At 37.2% G+C, this 24,082-nt stretch overlaps 1 protein-coding gene across 1 annotated transcript in view; it reads left to right on the top strand.

The window, feature by feature from the left end:
• TRIM28 (tripartite motif containing 28) overlaps positions 1-18,965 on the top strand; it is a 30,343-nt gene extending 11,378 nt beyond the window's left edge. The window contains exons 3-17 of the mRNA XM_063436930.1: positions 1,132-1,264; positions 2,018-2,150; positions 2,250-2,366; positions 3,960-4,074; positions 5,958-6,104; positions 6,218-6,332; positions 7,684-7,889; positions 8,993-9,023; positions 13,685-13,727; positions 13,819-14,011; positions 14,312-14,610; positions 14,740-14,854; positions 15,173-15,247; positions 16,877-17,011; positions 18,328-18,965. Of these exons, the coding sequence (XP_063293000.1) occupies positions 1,132-1,264; positions 2,018-2,150; positions 2,250-2,366; positions 3,960-4,074; positions 5,958-6,104; positions 6,218-6,332; positions 7,684-7,889; positions 8,993-9,023; positions 13,685-13,727; positions 13,819-14,011; positions 14,312-14,610; positions 14,740-14,854; positions 15,173-15,247; positions 16,877-17,011; positions 18,328-18,540 (2,070 nt within the window). The 3' untranslated portion in view covers positions 18,541-18,965. The remainder of the gene's footprint in view (positions 1-1,131; positions 1,265-2,017; positions 2,151-2,249; positions 2,367-3,959; positions 4,075-5,957; positions 6,105-6,217; positions 6,333-7,683; positions 7,890-8,992; positions 9,024-13,684; positions 13,728-13,818; positions 14,012-14,311; positions 14,611-14,739; positions 14,855-15,172; positions 15,248-16,876; positions 17,012-18,327) is intronic.
• The last annotated feature ends 5,117 nt before the right edge of the window (positions 18,966-24,082 follow it).

Genomic DNA, 24,082 nt, shown 5'->3' with positions numbered 1-24,082 from the left:
GGTATACCCCCAACGAATACATGCATGCGTATTCATTGGAAGTATAGTCCAAAAATGCTTACAAAAGTTGTAGTTCTTATGACTGCAGTCTTTGTAAACCTTCCCCTTTTTTCCGGAAGAGACTTTGTCTCTTCACAGGGATATAACCAATCACAGGCTTCTCATTGCGAAGCCTCTGACTTGGTCTCCTCGTGCACGCGCTCCAGATCATTATTGTGTGTTTGTGTTCAAATACTCTGACTGTTCTTTACACTTCAAACAAATACTCCAGCCTTTTAACACTTTCCTATTGGTACATGTAGGCACACTACTCCTTAGTGATTGCAGAGGTTGTCATAGGACTCTGACTAGTTAGGCTATTGTGAGGTCCTATTTCTTTTATGTCTAGCCTAGGTATTTAATATTTTCCCTGGAAAAAAAAGTTAATGCTTTTAGAAGTATTTGGGATAAATGCATATATTGGATCTGATTTATCCATCTTTTTTTACTCTCGGTATTTAGGTATGTTCACTACTTAAAGTGAGCCTCCCATATCAAGGCTTTTATTGGCCTATCTGTTTAACCCCATGGTCAATATACCCCTGTACATCTTTATTCCACACTTCTTAGTGGACCTGTCTTTCTAGCTACTTAAATTTGTGTGCAGTGTATTGGTTTATTCCTAACACATAAGTAGTCTTAATATGCAAATCCTAATATTTGCTGTTTTGTAGAATTTGCTCTTCTTTTACTTTGGTTTTTGAGAACATTGATAGAATATCCGTTTGCTTTGTATGTCTGCATTCTGAATATTTAACAGAATACTCCATACATTTAATTTGCACAAGTCTAATACTATGTTGAATTTCCTTTTAAGGCTTGCAAAACACAGATATTCCATGTCTGTATTGTTATATACTTGTATATACCATTAGCTATATTAAACTGTCTGTATTTGCTTTAGACAGGTTCTCCTGTACTTTACATTTTTTATATAAATGTGATGTTATTCACTATAGTGAGCTGTAATAATGGCATTGCTTCTTTAAATACTTGAACCAGAGATCAAATTCAGATCCCTAGTGGTAAGTTTATTTATTTTATTTTTTTAATGTAGACTTTTTTTTTTTTTTTTTTTTTTTTTTTGTATAGAGATGCACCAGCTGTGAGGACAATGCAGTGGCTAATAGTTACTGCATTGAGTGCACAGAGTGGCTCTGTGAGACCTGTGTCGAGGCTCATCAACGAGTGAAATATACAAAAGATCACACAGTCAAAGTTACAGGTAATTTCTAAAATAACCAGATTTGTCACATCTTAAACTGTCGTATTTTCAGTTAGCATTTTAATATCTCTAGACCATGGGTCCTCAAACTTCGGCCCCAAGATGTTGCTGAACTACAACTCCCATGATTCTTTGAATTACATAGCCAGAGAATCATGGGAGTTGTAGTTCAGCAACATCTGGGGGGCCTGGAGTTTGAGGACCCATGCTCTAGACTTTAAGGTTGACAAGAATTTACACAGTTATGCATCATCAAAAAAACTGCTATGATAAACGGCTTCCTCTCTTTTAGTGCTATAGCATATTGGACTGGATTTAACAAAAAAAAAAAAAAAAAATTGGTCTGCCATATATTTCTCAGATGGTGTCAATTGGTAAAAAAAAAAGTTATATTTTTATATGATTTAAATATATTTCCAGCGTGCATTAAGGTTAAGAACCAGAGTATTCATCACTTAAGTATTCAGATCTTTATTACATGGCGTAGTCTGTATCAAAATAAGTTTTATAAAACTTTGTGGTCTGCTACATATTGCGTCAAAGAGTTCACACTTATTTGAGGACACCCTGTCTTTTTATTCGGGGGGGGGGGTGGGGGGTAAAAACATGTTTGCATTAGTTTAACACAGTGTGGGGAGGTTTCTAAGTCACACCCTGAAATAATTTAACACATGAAGAAGCTGTCGTCAAGCTAATTTTCAGTGTGCTCATCCCCATTACTGAAAATGATAAGATTTGTTTATTTCTACATAGGTGGATCGAAAAAGGAGCCTGAGCACGCGGTGTACTGCCCAGTACATAAACATGAACCGCTTATGCTCTTCTGTGATACATGTGACACACTGACTTGTCGTGATTGCCAACTACAGGGACACAAGGATCACCAGTAATATTTATTTTTGACTCTTGCATGTTAAAGTCAATGTACTTGTTTTTTGATCATGTTTACTACATACATGTGCATGACTAATTAATAATATTTCAGGTATCAGTTTTTGGAGGATGCGGTTAAAAATCAGAGAAAGATCCTGTCTGCACTGGTTAAAAGGCTCAGCGAAAAACATACAACTCTACAAAAATCAACTAAGGATGTCCGAACTTCGTAAGTCTCGGCATCTCCAATGATGTCAAGCATTTATATTTGTGTTTTTCTTTTTTTTTTTCTGGTTGATTTGGATACAGTACTCTATTGTTATGTTCTGGCAATTGCTTTAAACAGCCTTGCAGTGTGAAGAAAAATTGAAACACAGACCACTGGCAGCTCTTCCTGCTATTTCATTCTGAATTGTTTTGTAGCTGGAAGCAAACATTGGTTTTATCTCCAGATAAACAAATATTTTTGTAGAAATTATGAAAGATTGCTCATTCTGCATCATCTCCCCCCACCTTTTGCTTAGTGGTCCAGGTTTGGTGCTCATTTACACCAGATTATGTTTGTCTTGGTCTTGGAAACCTGATATTTTGGAATACAAAAACTACCTTCAAAGGACACTCCACTGTCCAAATACAAAATAATAAAACACTATTTAGTAGCTACACCCTCAATGAAAATGTGCATTAATTTAATTATACACTTTTTTGTATAATTGCATATTTTTATATAAAAATGTGATTCGGGTAATTTCTGATCAGGTTGAGCAGCAATAAAGACATGGTATCTTATGTTGGAAAAGAGAACAGTGGGATTTCTAGTGCTTTTGATTGGTTTGGGAAGCTCAAGCTGCCACGCTTCTAAGTTTCTTCTATCTGGCTCTAGGTACATACTATGTAACAGAGAAGGTGCATGGAAGCAACGCTTTCAGAATATCTTCAAATCTAAGTTGAAACAGTGTAAAGCAATATGGAATATAAGAGCATAAAAAAAGAACGGATTATTGGAGTTACTGGTCAGTATAAATTAGAGAAATAACACATACAAATTTCTGGGGCCTTTGAACAGCTCTAGATGTATGCACCTGGACAGTACAATCCCTTCCTGTGGATATGCTGGTGGACCTGGTCCTTTGTTAGATGTTTCAAGGCCAGTCGATAACTTGTGGTAATAAGCATTTGTTAGTGTTCTTCTCCAGTACGGAATATTGTAGCAGTAAAATTACTCCAGTATATGGAATGAAAATAAAACGGAAGATAGTGCTCTTTGTATTGATAAAATAAAGATAGAAGGAGGTATACTCACAAAAGGAGAGCAAAACTGGTTTTGCTCAATCCCAAATAGCATAGGTTGTATCTGCCCCACCAAGGAAATCAAAGTACAACTTTTCCATATAAAATCTTTTAAGGATGAAGTCGGTAACTTTAACAGTAATTTTGATTTACAAAAAGCTAGTTTTATTGTAAACATAAATTAAAAGCCATATACAGTATACAACTTTGATAAAACACTACAGTGGAAATAAGGCTTTTTCAAAGTTTAAGCGCATATATCTGGAGCTGATTAGATTACAGAAATTTGTAAGTCTTATTCCTGCTATTTATACTCCACAGTAGCTCAAATACTACGCTATATTCAATTCTTTTCAGTTTTTATCCCCTTATCCTCCATACTGCTTCACGCTGCTCCAACTTGGATTTGAAGATATTCTGAAGGCGCTGCTTCCCTGCACCACCTCTTCTGTTATGACCTCTTATGTGTTTGTTTTTGTTGTGTATATTTATAAATGGAAAACTGCACTGCTACATCATTTTGTTGTTCTAGCATTCGTCAGGTTATCGATGTGCAGAAAAAGTTACAAGTAGATGTCAAGATGGCAATCTTGCAAATAATGAAGGAACTCAACAAACGTGGTAAACTGTTGGTGAATGATATGCAGGTAAGTTTGTGCACCCAATTAAAGACATCATTTACTTTAATAGGACACTATTGGTATCAGTGCTAATTTAATTAATCTGATCGGTTTTGGCATCACTAATATTCTGTTTGTTTGTTTTTTCCTCAATGTTCAAACTTTATAGATTTACATAAAATAAAAGTTTAGCAGGATGCTGCACCATAAGCCTGCCTTTTTATCGACCTTCCATCACTTAAGAAAGACTCTTATTACTCTATATAAAGTAATAAATAGATGGTACCTTGGCCCTTACCAGATAAGCTAATATGTATAACTCGACTTCACCTCTATGTTGGAGATGTAAGCAACACTTGGGCTCTTACATACACATATGGTGGGAATGTGAGACTGTAAGAAACTTCTGGCAGGAAAGTTTTGTTATTCTTGAAAAAATGATCTCTAAGCCTATTCCTAAAAGCCCAGAAAATGCTATTTTACATTTAAATACTGATTCCTTATCTCAAAGATTTTACGGTCTATATTCATTTTATGATAGCGGTAAAAATAATAGCTAGGAATTGGAAAAATTCATTACCCTTTTCTTTAGACAAACTTCTATCTCAAGTTAAGTTTCAATTGGGAATGGAATCCCAACTAGACAAAACTATGTGGTAAAGATCTGAAAGCCAAAGACCTATAGCTCCTTTTGGATAGAAAAGTTATAAATTGAATATGGTGATTGCGGTTGTCCCTGAGTGACAGAATGTCCAGGTCACACTTGGAGACTAAGGGGTGGAAAAATTGACATAGGATTGTAGTGTGACTCTGGTTGATGTACTGTATTTTTATATCGCACTATGACCTTCGTTTGATTTCGATTGAACTCTGAATATCATGTTTTATGTATGTAAGTAAAATTAATGTCTATTTTTGTATGAAAAAGATAAAGAAATAAAAAAAAAAGAGACTTAACCTTATTAAAAGTATGCACACAGCTCAGCCACTGATTGCACTGTGGGATTTGAACTACATGCCTGCATTAGGAGATGATACCCAAGGAAGCATATTGTCAGTGCTGTTCGGGCCGAGACTGTGTGCATATTTTTGATGGGCAAGTCTTTCTAACATGAGGAGTATGGTTAAGAAGCCTGGCTTAGGGTGCAGTATTCTGCAAAACCCTTTTTATTTTTGTGTGCAAAAACTATAAAGATGTGATCATGCAACAAATACAGCATATTAATTAACTCAAAATCGATCAAACGCATTAAAGTTTGTATTGGTACTTAAAGTGACCCTTAAAAAAAAAGAATATCCGTAGTTTGCTTGCTTAATCCCTGTGTGGGGGCCTTAAAAGCTGATCTTCAGTCTGTCCCCAAAAGCTGGAACAGGTTAATCATGTTTGTTCAAGCAAGCAATTTATAAAATCTTGCTTTCAGTAGTAATGCATTGGCAGAGTTTCAGTAAAGGTCGCATAAGTTGTGGTGGTATGTTGCTACAAATCCTTCTTTCACAGTGAAGAGGCTCTACCATTCAAACGCTTCTCATTCAGGTCTGTATGGTATCCTCTTCTCTATTTAGAAATTAAGTAGCTTCTCCTTTTGTGCAGATACAATCTCCTCACTTTGCACAAACGTTGGAATGTGATTGATACAGCAAATAAGGTTAAAACCTTCCTTTGGTGTTTTCTGCTCCTGATTTTACAGCTGCAACTTTTTAAAAAAAATTTACACAGATCAGTGCAATCTTGATCCACTGAACTATTAACCCCTTAAGGACACATGACACGTGTGACTTACACAATAAAGGCATTATACCAGAATGGAGCTGCCAAGGCTTTATTCCACTCTGTTTCTATGTATTAGCTCTAATTTGGTTCATAAGATTTTGCTACCGAGTTACTTACACTAGTAGTCTTTCTTTGGTAGAAAGTCACTGAAGGGCATCAGGAAAAGTTAGAAAAACAGCACTGGGCCATGACAAAACTGCAGAAACACCAAGAGCACATCCTTCGATTTGCCACATGGGCCTTGGAAAGTGACAATAATACAGCATTGTTGCTGTCAAAGAAACTGGTATGTTTTACAATTATTATTTTTTTATTCTCCTTTTAGAAAAAAAACTTTCTTTTTTACATTTTACGTTCACATTTCTGTATACCATAAAACGTCTTTTGTTTCTTCCGTAGATTTATTTTCAACTCCACCGTGCTTTGAAAGTTATTGTAGACCCTGTTGAGCCTTTAGGGGATCTAAAGTTTCAGTGGGATTCCGAAACCTGGACAAAACATGCAGAGTTCTTTGGTAAGAATTGTGGAGGATTTGTGGTTTCAAATTTTATTGTACAGAAGCAACAGAACGTACAAAATGCTAGCCACACCTCCTGTGGGGTATAACGAGTTACTATACCAATCATTAGAGACTAATGAAAGTATTTTGAAAATTGGGCAGACTAGATGGGCTGAATGGTTCTTATCTGCCGTCACTTTCTATGGGTTACTTTATTTTAGCTGTCTGTAGCCTCTTTGCCGTGTTTAGTTCTGCCTCCTCTTCAATCATGAGGCCACTGGTCAATGGTCAAATGTAATGCTCCTCATTTTTCAGGTGTAAAAATGTGGCTGTTGAATTATGCAGCGCACCCTCTTGGGTGTGCCCTCAACACATTACATGATAGTTTTTGGCTCATTTGTGTCCAAAATGCTATCGAAATCGGCACCATAGGACTGCTAATGTCACAGTATGTTTAGGTATTGGGTTTTAGCTTTTCGATGCAGATCTTAGAGGCTTGGCTTGAATTTCACTTTCAAGCTTTCAAACAAAACGACATTATTTTGGGGATAGCAGAAGGTAGATCATATTTAAGGCACAATAACAACTTTAACAGTGCCTACAGTGTTCCTTAAAGTGGACACTACATTCACAATGACCATTTCAGTCAGTTCTTGTTGTCGTGGTGACTGGAGTCCGTATGTGTGCAGCATTTCACTATGAAAACCTGCACATACAGAGTTTAAGCCCTCTGCTGATAGAGGTGTAACTCTACTGGGGCGTCATAAGCAAGCCCAGAACAAGAGTTCATGATGGCCAATGTAAATCCTGCGTAAATCTGGCAACGGGATGAACCACCAAAGCAAGGGTTATCCAAAACCAGTGTTGAGAAAAAACTTTTTTTTTACGTGTGAAGAAAAATGTTTGCGAAGACATGACGTGTTGTGAGTACTGCACTTTTTTTTAGAAAATAAATGACAATATGAAACAGATGAGAAAAAAAACAAAAACAGCCAGGAACACATAGCTATGTTGGTGAAACCGTGAGAGACACATGCTATAGCATAGTACTGTAGAAATTGTCACTGTCTAAATAAAAACCACTGGGATTTAAAGACAAAAGGGAAATTGTTTGCACGCCCTGAACATGCATTTCTCAGCAATGATGCTGACTTATATAAGACTGTAATGAAGGTTCATTATCAGCTTTTTACATTATTAGCATCTGCTGGGTTAGGACTGCAGTTTTATCAGATGAAAAAATAAAATATTATTTTTGTCATGGCTTAAACTTTGTTACCTTATAAGCCTTCAGTATTGTAGTACTGTGCCGTTCTTGATGTATGTACTTTGTTTTGAAATGTATTATTTTTTTATTTTTTTTAAGGCAAAATTGTATCGGATAAAACAGGTGTTCTGCAACCTGGTTCTGGTGGATCACTCTCTGGTTTAGGTGTAAATTCAACATCACAGGTGTTGACGCCACTAACCAACTTTAGCCCAATGGTGCAGAATAGGTCACGTCCCAGTGCGTCTCAGAATCAAGCTACAGCAGCACGAACTGGCCCTGGCAGCTTTATCCAGCCCATGCAGGTGTGATTGTTTGGCTTTTTTCAAACTAGGTTTTTTGTTTTTGTTCTTTTGCGTTTTTATAGGTAAACATGTAACAATTGTTCAGGCAGTTTTATAGTAACTGTACCTGAATACAGTATGTTTAAGGTACTAAAATTATACACACAGGTGCTTTAATGGAACTCTCAAGGCACCACAACAACTTAATTGAAATGAAGTTATGGTGCAACAAGGTCCCGGTCACTGGCTTACCTGCAGGGGTTAAAATGTTTCCTTGCTTTAACCACAAAGTAGACATCCACTAGAGGTGAAGTTAACACATAAAAGTAAATGTTGCCATTAATAATAATAATAATGTCAATAATAACCTTTGCTGGGTTAAGGGACATGGGAATATGCACCAGACTACTCAGAGGGACACTCCAGGCACCCAGACCACTTCTGCCCATTGGAGTGGTCTGGGTGCCAACTCCCACTACCCTTAACCCTGCAAATGTAAATATTGCAGTTTTCATAAACTGCAATATTTACCTTGCAGGGTTAACTCCTCCTCTAGTGGCTGTCTACTACTAGAGGGCACTTCCGGGTGTATAGCACACATTTCGTGTGCTATAGCGTCGCTGGACGTCCTCTCGCTATGTGAGGACCTCCAGCGTCGCTGAAATCCCCATAGGAAAGCATTTTTCAATGCTTTCCTATAGGGAGGTCTAATGCGCATGCGCGGCATTGCCGCGCATGCGTATTAGGTCTGCCCCCGCCGGCGGTCACACATGCGTAATAGATCTCCCCCGCCGGATGATGGCGGGGAGGAGCGTTGGCGGACCCTGAACCAGCGCCGAAGGACATTGGCGCTGGATACAGGTAAGTCACTGAAGGGGTTTTAACCCCTTCAGCAACTTGGGATGGGGGGTGGAAGGGAGAGGGGGACCTGCAGTGTCAGGAAAATGGTTTGTTTTCCTGGCACTGGAGAGTCCCTTTAAATAAGCTAAAGTGGTCTACGTGCCTATAGAGTCCCTTTTAAGCCACTTTAAACATTTTCCTATACAGCTAACAAAGACTAAAACAATTAAGTGTCATCTGTTAAATTGATTTTATTCCACTTACTCCCTCTCTTTTCATTGCAGCCCATGGATGACTTTGACGGAAGTTCTGCAGGTATTGCTTATTGTCATGAGAGCCAACTTACTACTAATTTGGCACCAATGTATTTAGAAAGTTTTTCTCTGGCCAAGGTCAGTGCTCTATCACTTAAACGGGACACACTGGTTTGAAAATAACTATTTTTAAGCTTGAAGAATGGTGATGGTCATTCTAAAACTAGTTATTTTGCAAAATCAATCCTAAAAAAAAAAATATATATAAACAATTTAGGTTGCTTCCAGTCTGGGGTGACTGCCTGACAGCACAGACAGTCCCCCCCCTAGGCAAGTCAGGCAACCGCGGGCCATGTTTTAGCTCTGACAGAATGGCAGCAATAGGAGTCTATGCATATGCCTGGGCTGTCAGGCAGTCTCCCTGCTACTGGGAAAAAAATGATTAGTAAATCAGAATATTGTGTCTGTGTATGATCTATACATGTATTATATTTTAAACAATATTGGTGGTCCTTGCACGCTGGGCAAATCTTCAAAACAATGCCGGGTGCATACTGAGGCTTAAAGTATCCAAATTGAAAATATTATCAGTAGCACTTACGGTCGTCCATAAAATTTGGTCTTTATTGGGTAATATTTTTTTTTTTAATTTTTAAAAAGTTAAACGTTTCAGTCGTTTTCTAGGACTCATCAGAATCAATAATATTTTATGGCAATATTGTATATATATTCTAGTATGAAATACACTTGGAATAAAATGACACACATACATACATTAACTGTAGTATAGATTATAAAAAACATATATATATTTTTAATTGTAGTACTGATTTTGCAAAATAACTAGTTTTAGAATGACCATCACCATTCTTCAAGCTTAAAAAGTTATTTTCAAACCAGTGTGTCCCTCAAGTGATAGCACACAAGGAATCCATGTATAAAGTTGAATTAAGAGTCAGAAATGTGGTTTTGTTGAGCTCATTTGCATACGCCTACCCAGAATCCCTTGCAGTAGTGATCACTGTTAAAGTGAGATTTCTGTGGGAAAAGCAAGTATTACAATAAAATAAAAAAATATGATAATGCCCTCCCCCCACCCAGTTTACACACACTATACTCGAGTATATACGGTATATAAATATGTATATTTAAATTCTATGTGTATATTTATGTAATCTTTTCACATAATTATCTAATTTTGCTAACTACAACTTGAGGGACCTGCCTGACAAGCCAGGCAGAAAGTCCAGAGAATTTAATTTGCAAGCACTATATTTAACCCTGTAACTTTCCAAGACACTATAAAACCTGTACTTGGGGCAGGGGGGGTACGATTTTACTTGGGAGACTTTGCAGAACACAAATATTACTGTTTCAAAACTTTACATTGTATTACAACTATGATATTGCCAGTGAAAGTGCAATTTTTTTTGCATTTTTCACACACAAACAGCACTTCTGAAGATATTATTGTGATACGTTTTACTGAAGCACTAATATTTGTATTCAGCGAAGTCTCCCGACTAAAACATTTACCCCCATGTACAGGTTTTATGATGTTTTGGAAAGTAAGAGATTCCAATATAAGGCTTGCATTTCAGTTTTTTTTCACATTAAAATTTGCCAGATTAGTAATGTCGTTTGAGACGTATGGTTGCCCAGGAATGAGAATTACCCCTGTGTTGGCATACCATTTGCAAAAGTAGACAACCCAAGGTATTGAAAGTGGGGTATGTCAAGTCTTTTTCTAGTAGCCACTAGGTCAAAGTTGCAGTCATTCATTTTTGGTTTTTTTTTTTTGTTTTTTTCACACACAAACAAATGTTTGTGACTAAGTGGCTCCTAAAAAAGACTAGACCTACCCCATATTAAATACATGGACCATTCCTGGGCTCCCATATGGTTTCAACTGTAACATTACCAATCTGGCAAAATTCTGTGTGTGTGTGTGTAAACTGAAAAATTGAACATGCTATATTTGACCCTGTAACTTTTGAAAACCCTATAAAACCTGTTCATGGGGGGTACTGTTGTACTTGTGAGACATTGCTGATTACAAATTTGTATTTTATCGCAGTAAAAGCCAACAGTATTGACATTCACAGTTAAAATGCCACATAGAACTAAAAAATATATAACTTTTTTTAATCTAAATGTTTTTTACACTTTTTTTAGATTTTATTCCTAAATTGTGTGTATATATATATAATTTGATGTGAAATGAAAGCCCTGTTTCGCCTGAACAAAAATATATTTATAATTAACCCCTTAACGCCGTTATGGCGTACCATGCCGTCACGCATTAAATGGGCTTTAAAGCCGTTGCGACGGCATGGTACGCCGTAACGGCTTAAGCCCCCAAGAAGAGAGGTGTACTTACCTCCGCCGCGATCCTCTTCTGGGGGGCTGCCTGAGAGCCCAGGCAGTCCCCTTCCGGCAAATGAGGCCCCCGGGGGCCATGTGATCGCTCTCAAAGAGCGATTACATGGCCTCCTATAGCTGGCTGTGGATCTGCCAGCAGGGGGACTGTCTGAAATATCAGACAGTCCCCCTGCTGGTAGGAGGTGTAAAAAAAATAAATTAGACATGTGTAAAAATAAAATAAATATATTATATATATATATAATATATATACAAATTATATATATGTAACGTCATACAAAGTGTATTTTAATATTAATATAAGTACATATTACATAAGTATTATATATGTATATATATTATATATATAATAGATGTACATATATATTATATATAAATACGTATAATTAAAATAATAAATAAATAAAATAAATAAATAAAATATTGAAACAAAATTTAATATAAATTATATATGCATATGTAATTTCATTCTAACTGTATTTTGTTATTAATATATATATATCGGTAACAAAATACACTTAGAATGACATTCTATATATATATCTATCTATATATAAAATACAAAAAACCGCAAATATATATATATATATAGATAAATACATATAATTACATAAAAGATTACATTAGTATACGCGTAGAATTTAAATACCTATAAATGCATATATATTAAAATTCTACGTGTATATTTAAATAATCTTTTAACGTAATTATGTGATTTGATTAATTAAAATTTGATTGACATGCCTGACAACACAGGGAGAAAGTGCAGAGAATTTAATTCGCAAGCACTATATTTGACCCTGTAACTCTCCAAGACACCATAAAACCTGTACATAGGGGGTACTGTTTTACTCGGGAGACTTCGCTGAACTCAAATATTAGTGTTTCAAACTGGTAAATTGTATTACAACGATGATATTTTAAGTAAAAGTTACGTTTTTCGCATTTTTTACAAGCGAACGACACTTTTATGGTCTATATTATTGTTGTAATATGTTTTACTGTTTTAAAACACTAATATTTGTGTTTAGTGAAGTCTCCCAAGAATAACAGTACCCCCCATGTACAGGTTTTATGGTGTTTTGGAAAGCTAGAGAGTCACATATTAGGCTTGCATTTCATTTTTTTCACATTGAAATTTGCCAGATTGGTTATGTTGCCTTTGAGAGCGTATGGTAGCCCAGGAATGAGAATTACCCCCATGATGGCATACCATTTGCAAAAGTAGACAACCCAAGGTATTGCAAATGGGGTATGTCCAGTCTTTTTTAGTAGCCACTTAGTCACAAGCACTGGCCAAATATTAGTTTTTTGCTTTTTTCACACAAAAACAAATATGAACGCTAACTTTGGCCAGTGTTTGTGACTAAGTGGCTACTAAAAAAGACTAAACATACCCCACGTTCAATACCTTGGCTTGTCTACTTTTTCAAATGCTATGCCATTATGGGGGTAATGCTCATTCCTGGCTACCACACCGTCTCAAAGGTAACATTACTAATCTGGAAAATTTCAATTTGAAAATGGAATGTTCTATATTTGACCCTGTAACTTTCCAAAACAACATAAAACCTGTTAATGGGGGGTACTGTTGTACTCGTGAGACATTGCTGATTACAAATCTGTGCATTTTTTTGCAGTAAAACCTAACAGTGTTATGACATTCACAGTTAAAATGTCAGACGGAAATGCACATTTTAAAAAAAATCTTATTTTCTCACATTTTTTTAAAATTTTATTCATAATGAATTATGTTCCATATATGAATAGTTAATGATAGATTAAAGCCCTGTTTCTCCTGAACAAAATTATATATAATAAGTGTGGGTGCATATAATTTGAAAGAGGGGAACTACGGGTGAACAGACATATAGCGCAAATTCCAGTTTTTGTTTACGTTTTGTTTTGATCAGAACGTGCACTATTGACTCCGTCCTGAAGGGGTTAAGTGAGGGTGCACTTAATTTGAAATAAGTAAATTATGGTTGAACAGACATAAATAATGCAAATTTCAGTTTTTGTTTTCATTTTGTTTTGATCAGAACGTGTACAATTGCCTCCTTCCTTAAGGGGTTAAAGTAATCCAAATTTTAAATGCTCACCATGAACTATTGTCCAGTGTCCTTGCTGTCAATATGTAAGCATTTCAATCTATCGAAACACATCACTCCAAAAAAATATGAATTCTAATCATGCATTGCTTCATTTCTAAAACGTATTGTTTTTGTGTGTGTGTGTATTTTATATCTATCATGGTTTTGTGAATTGCACTTAACCCTCAAGAAGTTTTCCTCTGCATCAAATGAGTTTCTCAATGGTTTTTGTTTTACTATTCATCAGAGGGAGAATCATCTGGACTAGAAACCTTGGCTGGGCACAAAAGGTACAGTTATGAATTCTTTTTTGGTTTGTTTTTTTTGCGGGGGGAGAGTTTGTTTCAATATTAAATATTAATGCATTGATTTCATTTTAAGAGGGCATAACTCAGAAGGTGATGTAAATGAACTTTTAAAGAAAGTTCCTCGTGTCAGTCTTGAACGCTTGGATGTTGACCTTAATCCTGACACTCAACCACCAGTCTTCAAAGTATTCCCAGGAACCACAAATGAGGATTATAATTTAATTGTAATAGAAAGAGGGAATGCTCCTGGGGAACCTGTTGTGAAAGTAAGTATTTAACTACTTTACCTTGATTGACCTACTGAAACCAGAGTAAAAAAAATGTTTAGAACAAGAATTCCTTAAAACTTTACACAAATGTTTAGAAGTCTAGTTTCTCTGTTCCAGCATTATGATCTAATCTCTGTGCATGCTGCATTAGTATCCTTGTATCATATACAGAATGTAAAGTTTAAAATAAAAAAACTATTTGTTTTTAAGTACATGTAACCTGCCAACATTATTAATGTTTGTAAGTTTATTATAAGAGAGGATAGTTTAATAGCATAACCCTTTTGTTTTTTTTAGGAAGAGGCCATGGAAACTAATATTCCTATTCCCACAATTGAATCCAGTGACGAAAAACCATGCATTATTCGTTCAGATGGTTTGCCCGAAGCTCTACAGCCTGCTATCAGACCCTCTAGTGTTGCAAGTGACAGTGCTTCTTCTGATTTTCAAGGCTCTAGCAGTGGTGGCTTTTCAGAACCTGGCATCACAAATCTCTGCAAGGTGTGCCAGAAAGAAGGGGTGCTGCTAGCATGTAATCAGTGTAAAACCACCTTCCATAAAGAATGCCATCTGCCATCCATCATGGAGTTGCAAAGGTACTCATTTGTTTCCAGTGACTCACGAGTCACTATAAATATATTCTCTTGCACAAAGTATTTTATTCCTTTCTGATCATCTGCATAGTAAATCATAAGTGCTGTTACTTTCCTCCTAAATGTTTTTAGTGGAGAATGGAAATGTATGCTGTGCCAGGACTTAACTGCTAAGAGTGATCAGAGTGCTGATGATCTTCCACCAGCAGACCTAAGCCACCCTATGTTATCGTCAACTGACCAGAAGGTTTGTATATTTTACAAGAACATATAAATGCTAATTTTGCTGTTTTCTAGTCGATGGGGTAGCATTGTTTATGGTGCTACATAAAATTTACTACATTGTATTTTTAGAGCTGTGCATATTCGACATATCAAGAGGCATTATGCATATGTAAATAAACATAAATATTTTAGATTAATTTTAGTTGTCTTGGAGAAAGATGGATGGTGATCTTTTTTTGGAATAAATACAAATATGGACTTATAGTTTGTATACTATGTTTTTTTTTTTGTTTTTTTTTTTGTTTTTAAATGGTGATGTTAATTCTTTTGTTCTTGCCAGAAATGTGAACGTTTGTTGTTAGAACTTCTCTGCCATGAACCCTGTCGGCCTTTTCACAGGCTGTCTACTGGCGCGGTAAGTAATTTTGTGTTTAAATGTCTAGAGGATTTATTTAAAAGATTGTTTGGCCTATTAATCCAGCTCTCTTAATAAATCTATCTATCTCTATCTCACATTTACAGTGCTGTTACTACTGGATTCTGGGTTGCCATATGCAAATTACAAACCACCTTTATTTCTGTGTTTTTAAATGTATCTTTAAGTGTGTGTGACTGGCTGCTGTATTTTACATATATGTGTGTAATTGTGTGAATCTGACTGTGCGTATGTGCAAGTGACACTGCAAAAATACACTCCTGCATTCACACAAGGGGCCTTTATGCATATTTCTTTTAAATCTAAATTAAATGCATATAGCACACCGTCATTGCACCCATAACAAACATCAGAAACGGAGGTGCAGAACCAGTTTCTAGCACACTGGATCACCAGAGATCAGCATCCCCCCTCCCTGCAAGGTAACAGGGAAGACTGTATAATAAAAAGCGATAAAATAAATATTAAAGCCCTTTTACAAACACTATACATATGCCTATTGGTGGCTAGCTGTCAGAACAGAGATTCAGTTTTCACAGCGGAAGCGTCTCTAGTGGCTGTCAGTAACCTTGCAACGTATCTATTAAATGACAATGCTTTACATTGCAGGTTTAACACCACTGTATCTAGACCACTTCATTGAGATGAAGTGGTCTTGGGTGTCTTCAGTGGTCCTTTAATGAACCGAATCGAAAACAATTGGATGTACCTGATTATGCTGCTTATATTTAATTCTGCATTTTCACCTACCCTATGATTTTGTTTGTTCCTTTCTAAATCCATGGAAAATCACCCCATTAAAGGACCACTCTAGGCACCCAGACCACTTCAGCTTAATGAGGTGGTCTGGGTGCCAGGTCCCTCTAGGATTAACCCTTTTTTTTATAAACATAGCAGTTTCAGAGAAACTGCTATGTTTATACTGAGGGTTAATCCAGCCTCCAAAACCTCTAGTGGCTGTCTCATTGACAGCCGCTAGAGGCGCTTGCGTGCTTCTCACTGTGAAAATCACAGTGAGAGCACGCAAGTGTCCATAGGAAAGCATTGTAAATGCTTTCCTATGCGACCGGCTGAATGCGAGCGCGGCTCCTGCCGCGCATGCGCATTCAGCCGATGACGTTGCAAGGAAGAAGGAGAGGAGGAGGAAAGCTCCCCGCCCGGCGCTGGAGAAAGAGGTAAGTTTAACCCCCTTCCTCCCCCCAGAGCCCGGCGGGAGTGGGTCCCTGAGGGTGGGGGCACCCTCAGGGCACTCTAGTGCCAGGAAAACGAGTATGTTTTCCTGGCACTAGAGTGGTCCTTTAATCTGAAATAATTTTATGTTTCCTTCATGTTTTACTTGCATTAAAGTGGTTTTTAACCTATATCTTTTCCTATTGGTTATTTTTCTGATCTGCTTCCTTGACCATTGGTCAGTATAAATGTAAGTCTAGGGAGTTGTTTCAAAGACTAGCCTTTATGTAGCCCTCCACCATGCATCATACAACAAATCATATCTAGCATGGACTACCCTGTTTGAGCTCTTATTCATTTTTCATTCATTCTTGGCAATATTGGTATCTGTGAAACAAATGTTTTTTTTCTGTTCTGTTTGTTAACTTGAAATTCTAGGAGAATGACCCATTAATTGACTTGACATTGATAAGAGCAAAGCTTCAGCAAAAATTGTCACCTTTGTACAGCACCCCTGAAGACTTTGTTCGCGACATATGGTTGATGTTCAGAAATGTCAGCAAGCTTGCAGAGGTAAGTTATGATTTTAAGTATACATATTTAGTAGAATGGTTCATCGTGACTGATATTTAACTGATGCCGCAAAAACCTTTTAGAGCATAATCCTCTTGAACTTTTACTCAAGCTTTGTAAACTTCAAAAATAAGTTTGTTGAATTTTTAGGATTCAATTTGAGTGATGGCTATCCAGAGGTAAGTAATAGGAAGCAGTGCCATCCTTTATCTATCCCCAATGGAGTAGATTTGGGTAATCTCAAGAATTGTATGAAGAGTGGGAGGGGGATATAAAAAAATGCATAATTAAATGCATGCATGTCTTCATTTGGGTATATCTACAAAACTAATTTTAATTATTGGGGGGGGATAAAGGGCAATGGAGTTTAAAAATGAAAGCAACTGGGGGCATTGCTTCCAACTCCCTTATCACAACTCCTGGTATGGAACTATATGCTAAATATTTCCCTCAGCAATACAAGCTGAAGAGTGGTGTGCTGTTTCCTGCTGCTTCTCTTTATAACCCATCACCCACTGGCAGAGTAAAGGGCATTTGGGTAGGACCCTGCACAAAGATACCCCTTTTTAAATTCATTACCTCCAATCCTGTAACACAGAGGACTGGGGGGCAAAGAGCTGTAAGCCTCATGGTGCTGTCAGCTTGTAATCCAAAAATTAATTTCAAAAAAATTAATGAATGACCGAGACGAATTTAGTCCATTAAGCAATTTTTTTTCATTTCTTTTGTTATTTAAGTCATAAGTTCCTTTTTGAGTCACTGAAAATTCAGGAGAATTCACGTTAGTCTGAAAACAAATCCACAAGTCTAGTAGTCTCTAAATCAGGGTTGGCAGTCTACGGCACTCCAGATATTGTGGACTATACTTCCCATAATGCTGACAACTCATCAGGGTAGATGTAGTCCATAACATTTGGAGTGCCGAAGGTTGTCTACTCCTGCTCTAAATTCTGGTGGATTTGTTTGTCATACTGCTGACCTTGCTATGCTTTGGAATGGGAATATCAGTGCCTTGCCTATTCCTCAGCTGCTATCTTCTGAATTGTTGAATGTTGATCCTTTTAATGTGTTACGGTATTACATGGTTTTCATAAAGAGAAGTAAAATGTGGTATAGTTTCCTTAGCACGCTTGGCATTATTCAGATTTCTGATGTTTGACCTATTGTATACAAAAATTCCAGTATTATGCAAGTTCAGAAAAGCTATTCATTCTAATCGTGGTTGTGTGTTTTGACAAATTATAATGGTGCTATTTGGCTTTTGTGGCCGAGCGCATTTTAACAAAAAAAATCTTTCCTTTTTAATCCTGTGCTAGGACAAAGCTGTGGTACAATCCATAATAGAATTGCAATCTTTCTGTGAAGCAAGATTAAACACACTCTTTGGGGACCGTAAGTTCTCATGCCTTCTTGGGGAGACACTGGGTGAAGAAGAACCACAAAGCGAGAGTATTACCCAGCGAAGTTCTCCAATGAGCACAACAAGTGAGAGTGTATCATCTGTTAAGAACATCGCTGATCAGGATTAATTATTGCAGGCTGTATTTATCTGTGGTCAAATCAAAGTGGACATGCGCATCTTATTTCATTCAACATCAGTGCTGCGCAAATAACTGGACTGTTCAAGTGAATTTACCCCTTCTGTCTTTCTAGATGAACATGCTGCCACTGGAATTGAACAATGTTTTTCCTAGGCAGTTTAAAAAATAAAAAAACTCTTTGGGAGAAGACTGTAATGCTCTACAATAAACATAGGATTGCTAAATTAACATTCATGTATTTAGCGAGCTCTTATTTGTTGCATCATACCCTATACCATCTCCTAACTAAACTTTTGACTTTTGCATTCACGTATTATCCCTTTGTTTCTCGTGTTACACTATTCCATTTCTTAATGTTTCACTTGCAGTGATCTGAGAGCAATGGGATATTAAAATAAAATATTTGTAATCTAGTTAGACTCTACCCCTTTCTTTCTTCCGCTAGTGGTTATGTCTGCCACTTCCACTTTAAGTGTTGACACTGCTTCTCTAAAGTCCATACAACATGACCTTTTGAAACATGTAATCTTTTAAAACTTTACAGGTTTCCCCTCTCTACCCAGCATTAAAGTGGAACTGTCACTTCCCTGGAAAGTAACACCATTGAAGAAAACACTGGAAATCTGTTTTTAAGCTTTGGCTCTTCTTTTTTTAATTTTTTTTTTCTTCATATGATGCTAATAAAGAACAATTTTAGCAAGTGACATCAAAATTCAGTCTACAATTGTTTTTTTATGTAATGTCAGGGAGCTAAGATAGGGCAATCCAGTTCCCGATCAGGTGTCTGAACCTCTACATTTTAATTTTATTTTTTCAGACCTCACAAAACCTGTTTGGTAAATGTTGCTTATAAATATACAGATTACAAATCCTGGGAAGTGACTGTTCCCTTTAACACAGGACCAAATCATACTGTTACTATGTGATGTTTTATTTATGGTTTTTGTCAAGAACAGTCCCTTTTTAAATGCTTAACCATATTTTTTCATCTTTACAAGAAGGGCACTAGATGGGAGAATGTTTTCTGCACGATATGTAAAGAAGGACTTTAAAGACATATCATTTTTTTTAATACAAAAAGATTACAACTCATACCCACCTTCTTAATATTAGAGGGATTACGTGAAATGACTTAACTACTTAGTTCTTTGTTTTTTCCATGAGAATGGAATCTAAGCAGTTCTCAATCCTAGTTTCCCAATGGGCAAACTCTTGTGTGAAAATTGGTGTACTAAGAACAATAATGATTTAAACACTAGGCCCCTTTGGGTTGTATTTTTTTTTTTTTTCCTATTTTTCTTTTAAACTAAAAACTGTACTGTGGATCTTTTTAAGATGCGGTAAATTAAAAATCTTATTCACAATAATTATTTCTCTCTCATTCAGGATTATAGGTGTTTATTTTAATGTGCTGTTTGAACTAGAATTCTAGCAAAAAGGGTCTGCATTGAAAAGCCTAAAGGCAATGCGAATACATTTCAAATAATGCAATCTTTACAGCTTCTGCCAAGGGTTTATTTAAACTTTTTTTTTTTTTTTTTTTTTTTTTTTTTAATCGTCTCCACCTTTTAGTTACATAATCCATTTTTACAAAATACCTTTTATGTAAATAAAAAGTACCTTTCTTTTTGTCGTTTAATGGCTTTTTTAGTTCGCCTGACTTCTTTTTTTAAGCCTGCCAGTGCCAATTCCTTGGTCAGCACATACACTGAAAGTGTTATTTGGGGTGGTTCTCTGCATTAGCTCTTGGCATGTAGCAAGTTTAGTTTGGTCCTATAAAGTGGATCACTTTGTAAGCAAAGCACATCTGTCCCAAACAGCCAGTATCGGAAGCGATTTCATTTAGTCATGAGCTGAAAAGTTACACTTCTATTTTTTTTTTTTCCCCCTTCCTTCCCATATGTCAAGTTCCAATTCTGAGCTTTTCAACAGATGCGTTGTTTTTCTTGTATCACTACGGTTTACGATCTGACTCTAAACCTGTTTTCCCTATTACTGTTGTAGTCTTTTAAAGTGTATCCTCATTATCCAATGTGCTGTTCTGTTTGCATAGTTATCAGCTATATCTGGTGATAACATTTTGTAAGAGCAGTGAACAGTTACAACTTTTTTTTTCCCTTTGTGGTTTTTGTATTAAATAAAGAATCTTTAAAACTGTAGAAGTTAAAATGTTTTTTGTGTCCACTCCCTTCTCCAAAGTAGCATATTTTCATCTATTATGCCGTTCTTTATTTACAAATAACTGCATATATATTTTAGAATGCATTCATGTGGAATAATAAACAGTTTAAACTTTATGCATTAGCTTCTTTAAAAAGAAGCATAATTTTGCCCTAGGTATTTTAAGTCTACTTGATACAACCAACTCTGGTGTGGTTTTTGTTTTGTTTTTTTTCTTCTTCATTATGAATTAACGCATTACGTTTCCTGTAAATGCTTTGCAAATCTCACACTTGACAAATCAATAGGAGGAGTACTGGCATGCATGCGCAGTCTTTTCACAGTTAAAAGCAATGGGAGCTGATTAACACTGCTTTTAGCTTCCATGAATATTTATAAAGTAAAGTGTACTGGTGTACATGAGAAACTCCTGCTTATTTCAATCCATAGCTGTACAGCAAGGTCTGAGCTGAACCCACGCTGACAGTATGAATATGAACATTTTTCTTTGTAACTTTCTTCTTTATAGGGAGAGTTATGAGGTGCACAGAGCATTATTCGGGCTTCACCTGTGCTGGGATAACATCTGAGTGACTTTCTGGTCCATGTATGAATTTACTTTTTTAAGGCATTTATTTACGTAGTAAATTTGGACACAACAGAATTTTTCAGCTAGTCCAAGTCAAAGGAACATGTTATGTCTTGCAAGCTATGGTACTTAATGGCGTTGGGTCATAGTAAGTCCTAACATTTTTGTGTGAGACTGCGCACAGCTCTTTAAATATATGTAGTTGCAAATTGGTGTGAGCTGGGTTAAATCCCTGCTCATACAAAGGAACCCAGATATCCATTAATACCTGGCACTACTGTCAGCTTGCCCCACAATAAAATCATCATGGTTCAAAGGATCGTGCTCAGCTGTGGTGATTCTCCAGCTGCTCAAGTGAGATCCCCACCAGGATTAGAGACCCTGAATGTCCACCTGCTGATTGTGTTCAGTGCTGGACTTGTTTTGCCAGTAGCCCAGTTTCAGCATTACAGGGAGATCCCCTGTCATGCTGAAAACATGGATGGTTTAACCCCCAAAGTCGGTGTTCCAGCACAAGATCGCTCTACCACCTTATTTTATTGGACATCTTGGATAACTGAAGGCTTGGGCAGGGGCACCAATAAGACAATTAGATTCCCCATGGTTAAAAAAAAAAAGATACAAAACCCTCTTAAGTGTTCCCAAACCAGTCCTCTTCTTCTTCCTCCCCCCCACCAGCCCAGGATTTAGGGATTACCAATTTGTGTCTAAGGCAGTGGTTCCGAAACCTTTTAGGTTCAAGGCGCCCTTAATATTTCAATATTTTCCAAGGCACCCCAAGTCAAAACCATTTTTTAGGTTGTTTATATGTACAGCGCAGCTGCATATACTGGGCCCCTGTTTAGCAGAAATGCTTGTTCAAGCGCAGATCCAGAACCTAATCTTGGGAGGGGCACTGGTAGATTATTTAAAGAAACAATCCAGGCACAATAACTACAACAGCACTTTGAAGTGGTTATAGTGCTGTAGTGCCCTCCCAGAGTAAGTAGTCAAACTGTTTAAGAACAATTTGACAATTTACTTGGGGTCTGCCGGGATAGGGGCCGTAGTGCAGTCAGTGTATGGGAGTGCATTGTGTTTGTGGAGGATGTAGTCTGTGTATGTGGGGCAGTTTGTGCGTGAGGGGTACAGTGTGTATCGGGAAGGGGGGTGGCAGTGTGTGTATGGAGGGAGTTAGTGTCTGTGGGGGTAAGAGGGCAAATTAATAGATTTTTTTTTAGCAAAAATTTTCATTTCCCCCTTCCCTGCTTTCCTTTGCCTGGGAGGGAGGACAGTACTAATTCCTGGTGGAGAAGCCCTGGTTGTCCTAGTGGTGAGAGTGAACTCTAACCTGCAGCTCTTGGGCTAGAGTTCACTCTCGCGAGATTCAGAGCGTTGCACCAAGTTCACAAGAGTAGAACCCCTGGTCCCCTTTCTCTCTCTGTCTCTCCCGCTCCCTCCGGCTACAGCATTACACTGCTAGCGGGCCGGTGGGGAGATCTCTCATAACTCCTCCGGTCCTTCAGCACTGGCAGGGGAGAGTGAGGCACAGTTCCTGATGCTATGATCATAGCACCAGGAAAATATCTTGTGGCGCCCCTGTGTGGCACAGTTAGGGAACCGCTGGTCAAAGGTGAAGTTGTACAATTTGTGCATTCAGCCCCTTAAGCTAGAGACCTCTTGGCTGCATAAACTTAATTTTGATGAATTTGTTATGGTGTCTGGGGTGTTAATAAAACAAAAAAAAGTCACCATTATATAGGTGCGGTTTACTGGGTATTCAGGGGGAGAGGCTGAATCCTGGCCAGGTATGCAAAACCACTGACAATGTGAGCATAAAATTAATTTTTACTTACCGTAAATTTTTTTCCCTTAAATTATAAGCAGTTCAAGTAACATAATGATTACTATATTACTTAGGACGGATATAATTTAAAAAAAAAAACCACACACATTTAAGACTCCTTTCTTTTAGGATATAAATGTTAAATCTCAACCACTGCCCCAGAAAATACCCAAGCCAAGGAATACAGCAAAAAAATATTTTTTAAATCGCTAAACTTGCAGAGTGAGAGCAGTTCTGCATTGAGCTTTTTAGGCTTTCATAATTGCCACTTCTATCCATCTTAGGGTAGCAGTAGATGCTGCTTCATCTTTTCTTGTTCCCGAAGGGAGAAATAGATGATCCACCCAGATCTGAAGGACTCTAGAGACTGAAGTCATAACCACTGCTGGATGTGGACCAGAACCAATTGCCAAATCAGCTTTGACAAGCATGACAGGGGATCTCCCTAGTCTATTCTCCATGGGTTCCATTAGAGAAGCCATGTTATCAATGTAAGTGTGGTTCTTTTTGCTCGAATTACAGCGGCATTAATGTTTGGAACAGAATACAAAGATTTACGTTTCTTTGGTGTTGAATGGATAAACCTTAGGAATCTTCCCTTGTAGTGTCTTCCCTGGCTTGTTCCATTCTTCATGAATGATAGCATAGTGCAGGGATAGGCAACCTTTGGCACCCCAGCTGTTGACTACTTCCCCCATAATGCTGGCAAAGCATCATGGAATGTGTTGTTCAAAACATCTGGAGTGCCGAAGGTTGTCTGTGCCTATGCCTGACATAGTGCAAGGAAGTTGATGGTCTAGAACAGTGGCTCCGAAACCAGTCCTCAAGTACCCCCTAATAGTCCAGGATTTAGGGATTACCCATTTGTGTCAAAGGTTTTTTTTGTTTGTTTGTTTTGTTTTTTTATTTAAAGAAAAAAAAAAAAAAAACAACACTACTTTAAACACATGATAATC

This window comes from Pelobates fuscus, chromosome 11 (genome assembly GCF_036172605.1).
Source record: "Pelobates fuscus isolate aPelFus1 chromosome 11, aPelFus1.pri, whole genome shotgun sequence".
Classification (NCBI taxonomy): Eukaryota; Metazoa; Chordata; class Amphibia; order Anura; family Pelobatidae; genus Pelobates; species Pelobates fuscus.
This window is presented reverse-complemented; position numbering and strand designations above follow the sequence as displayed.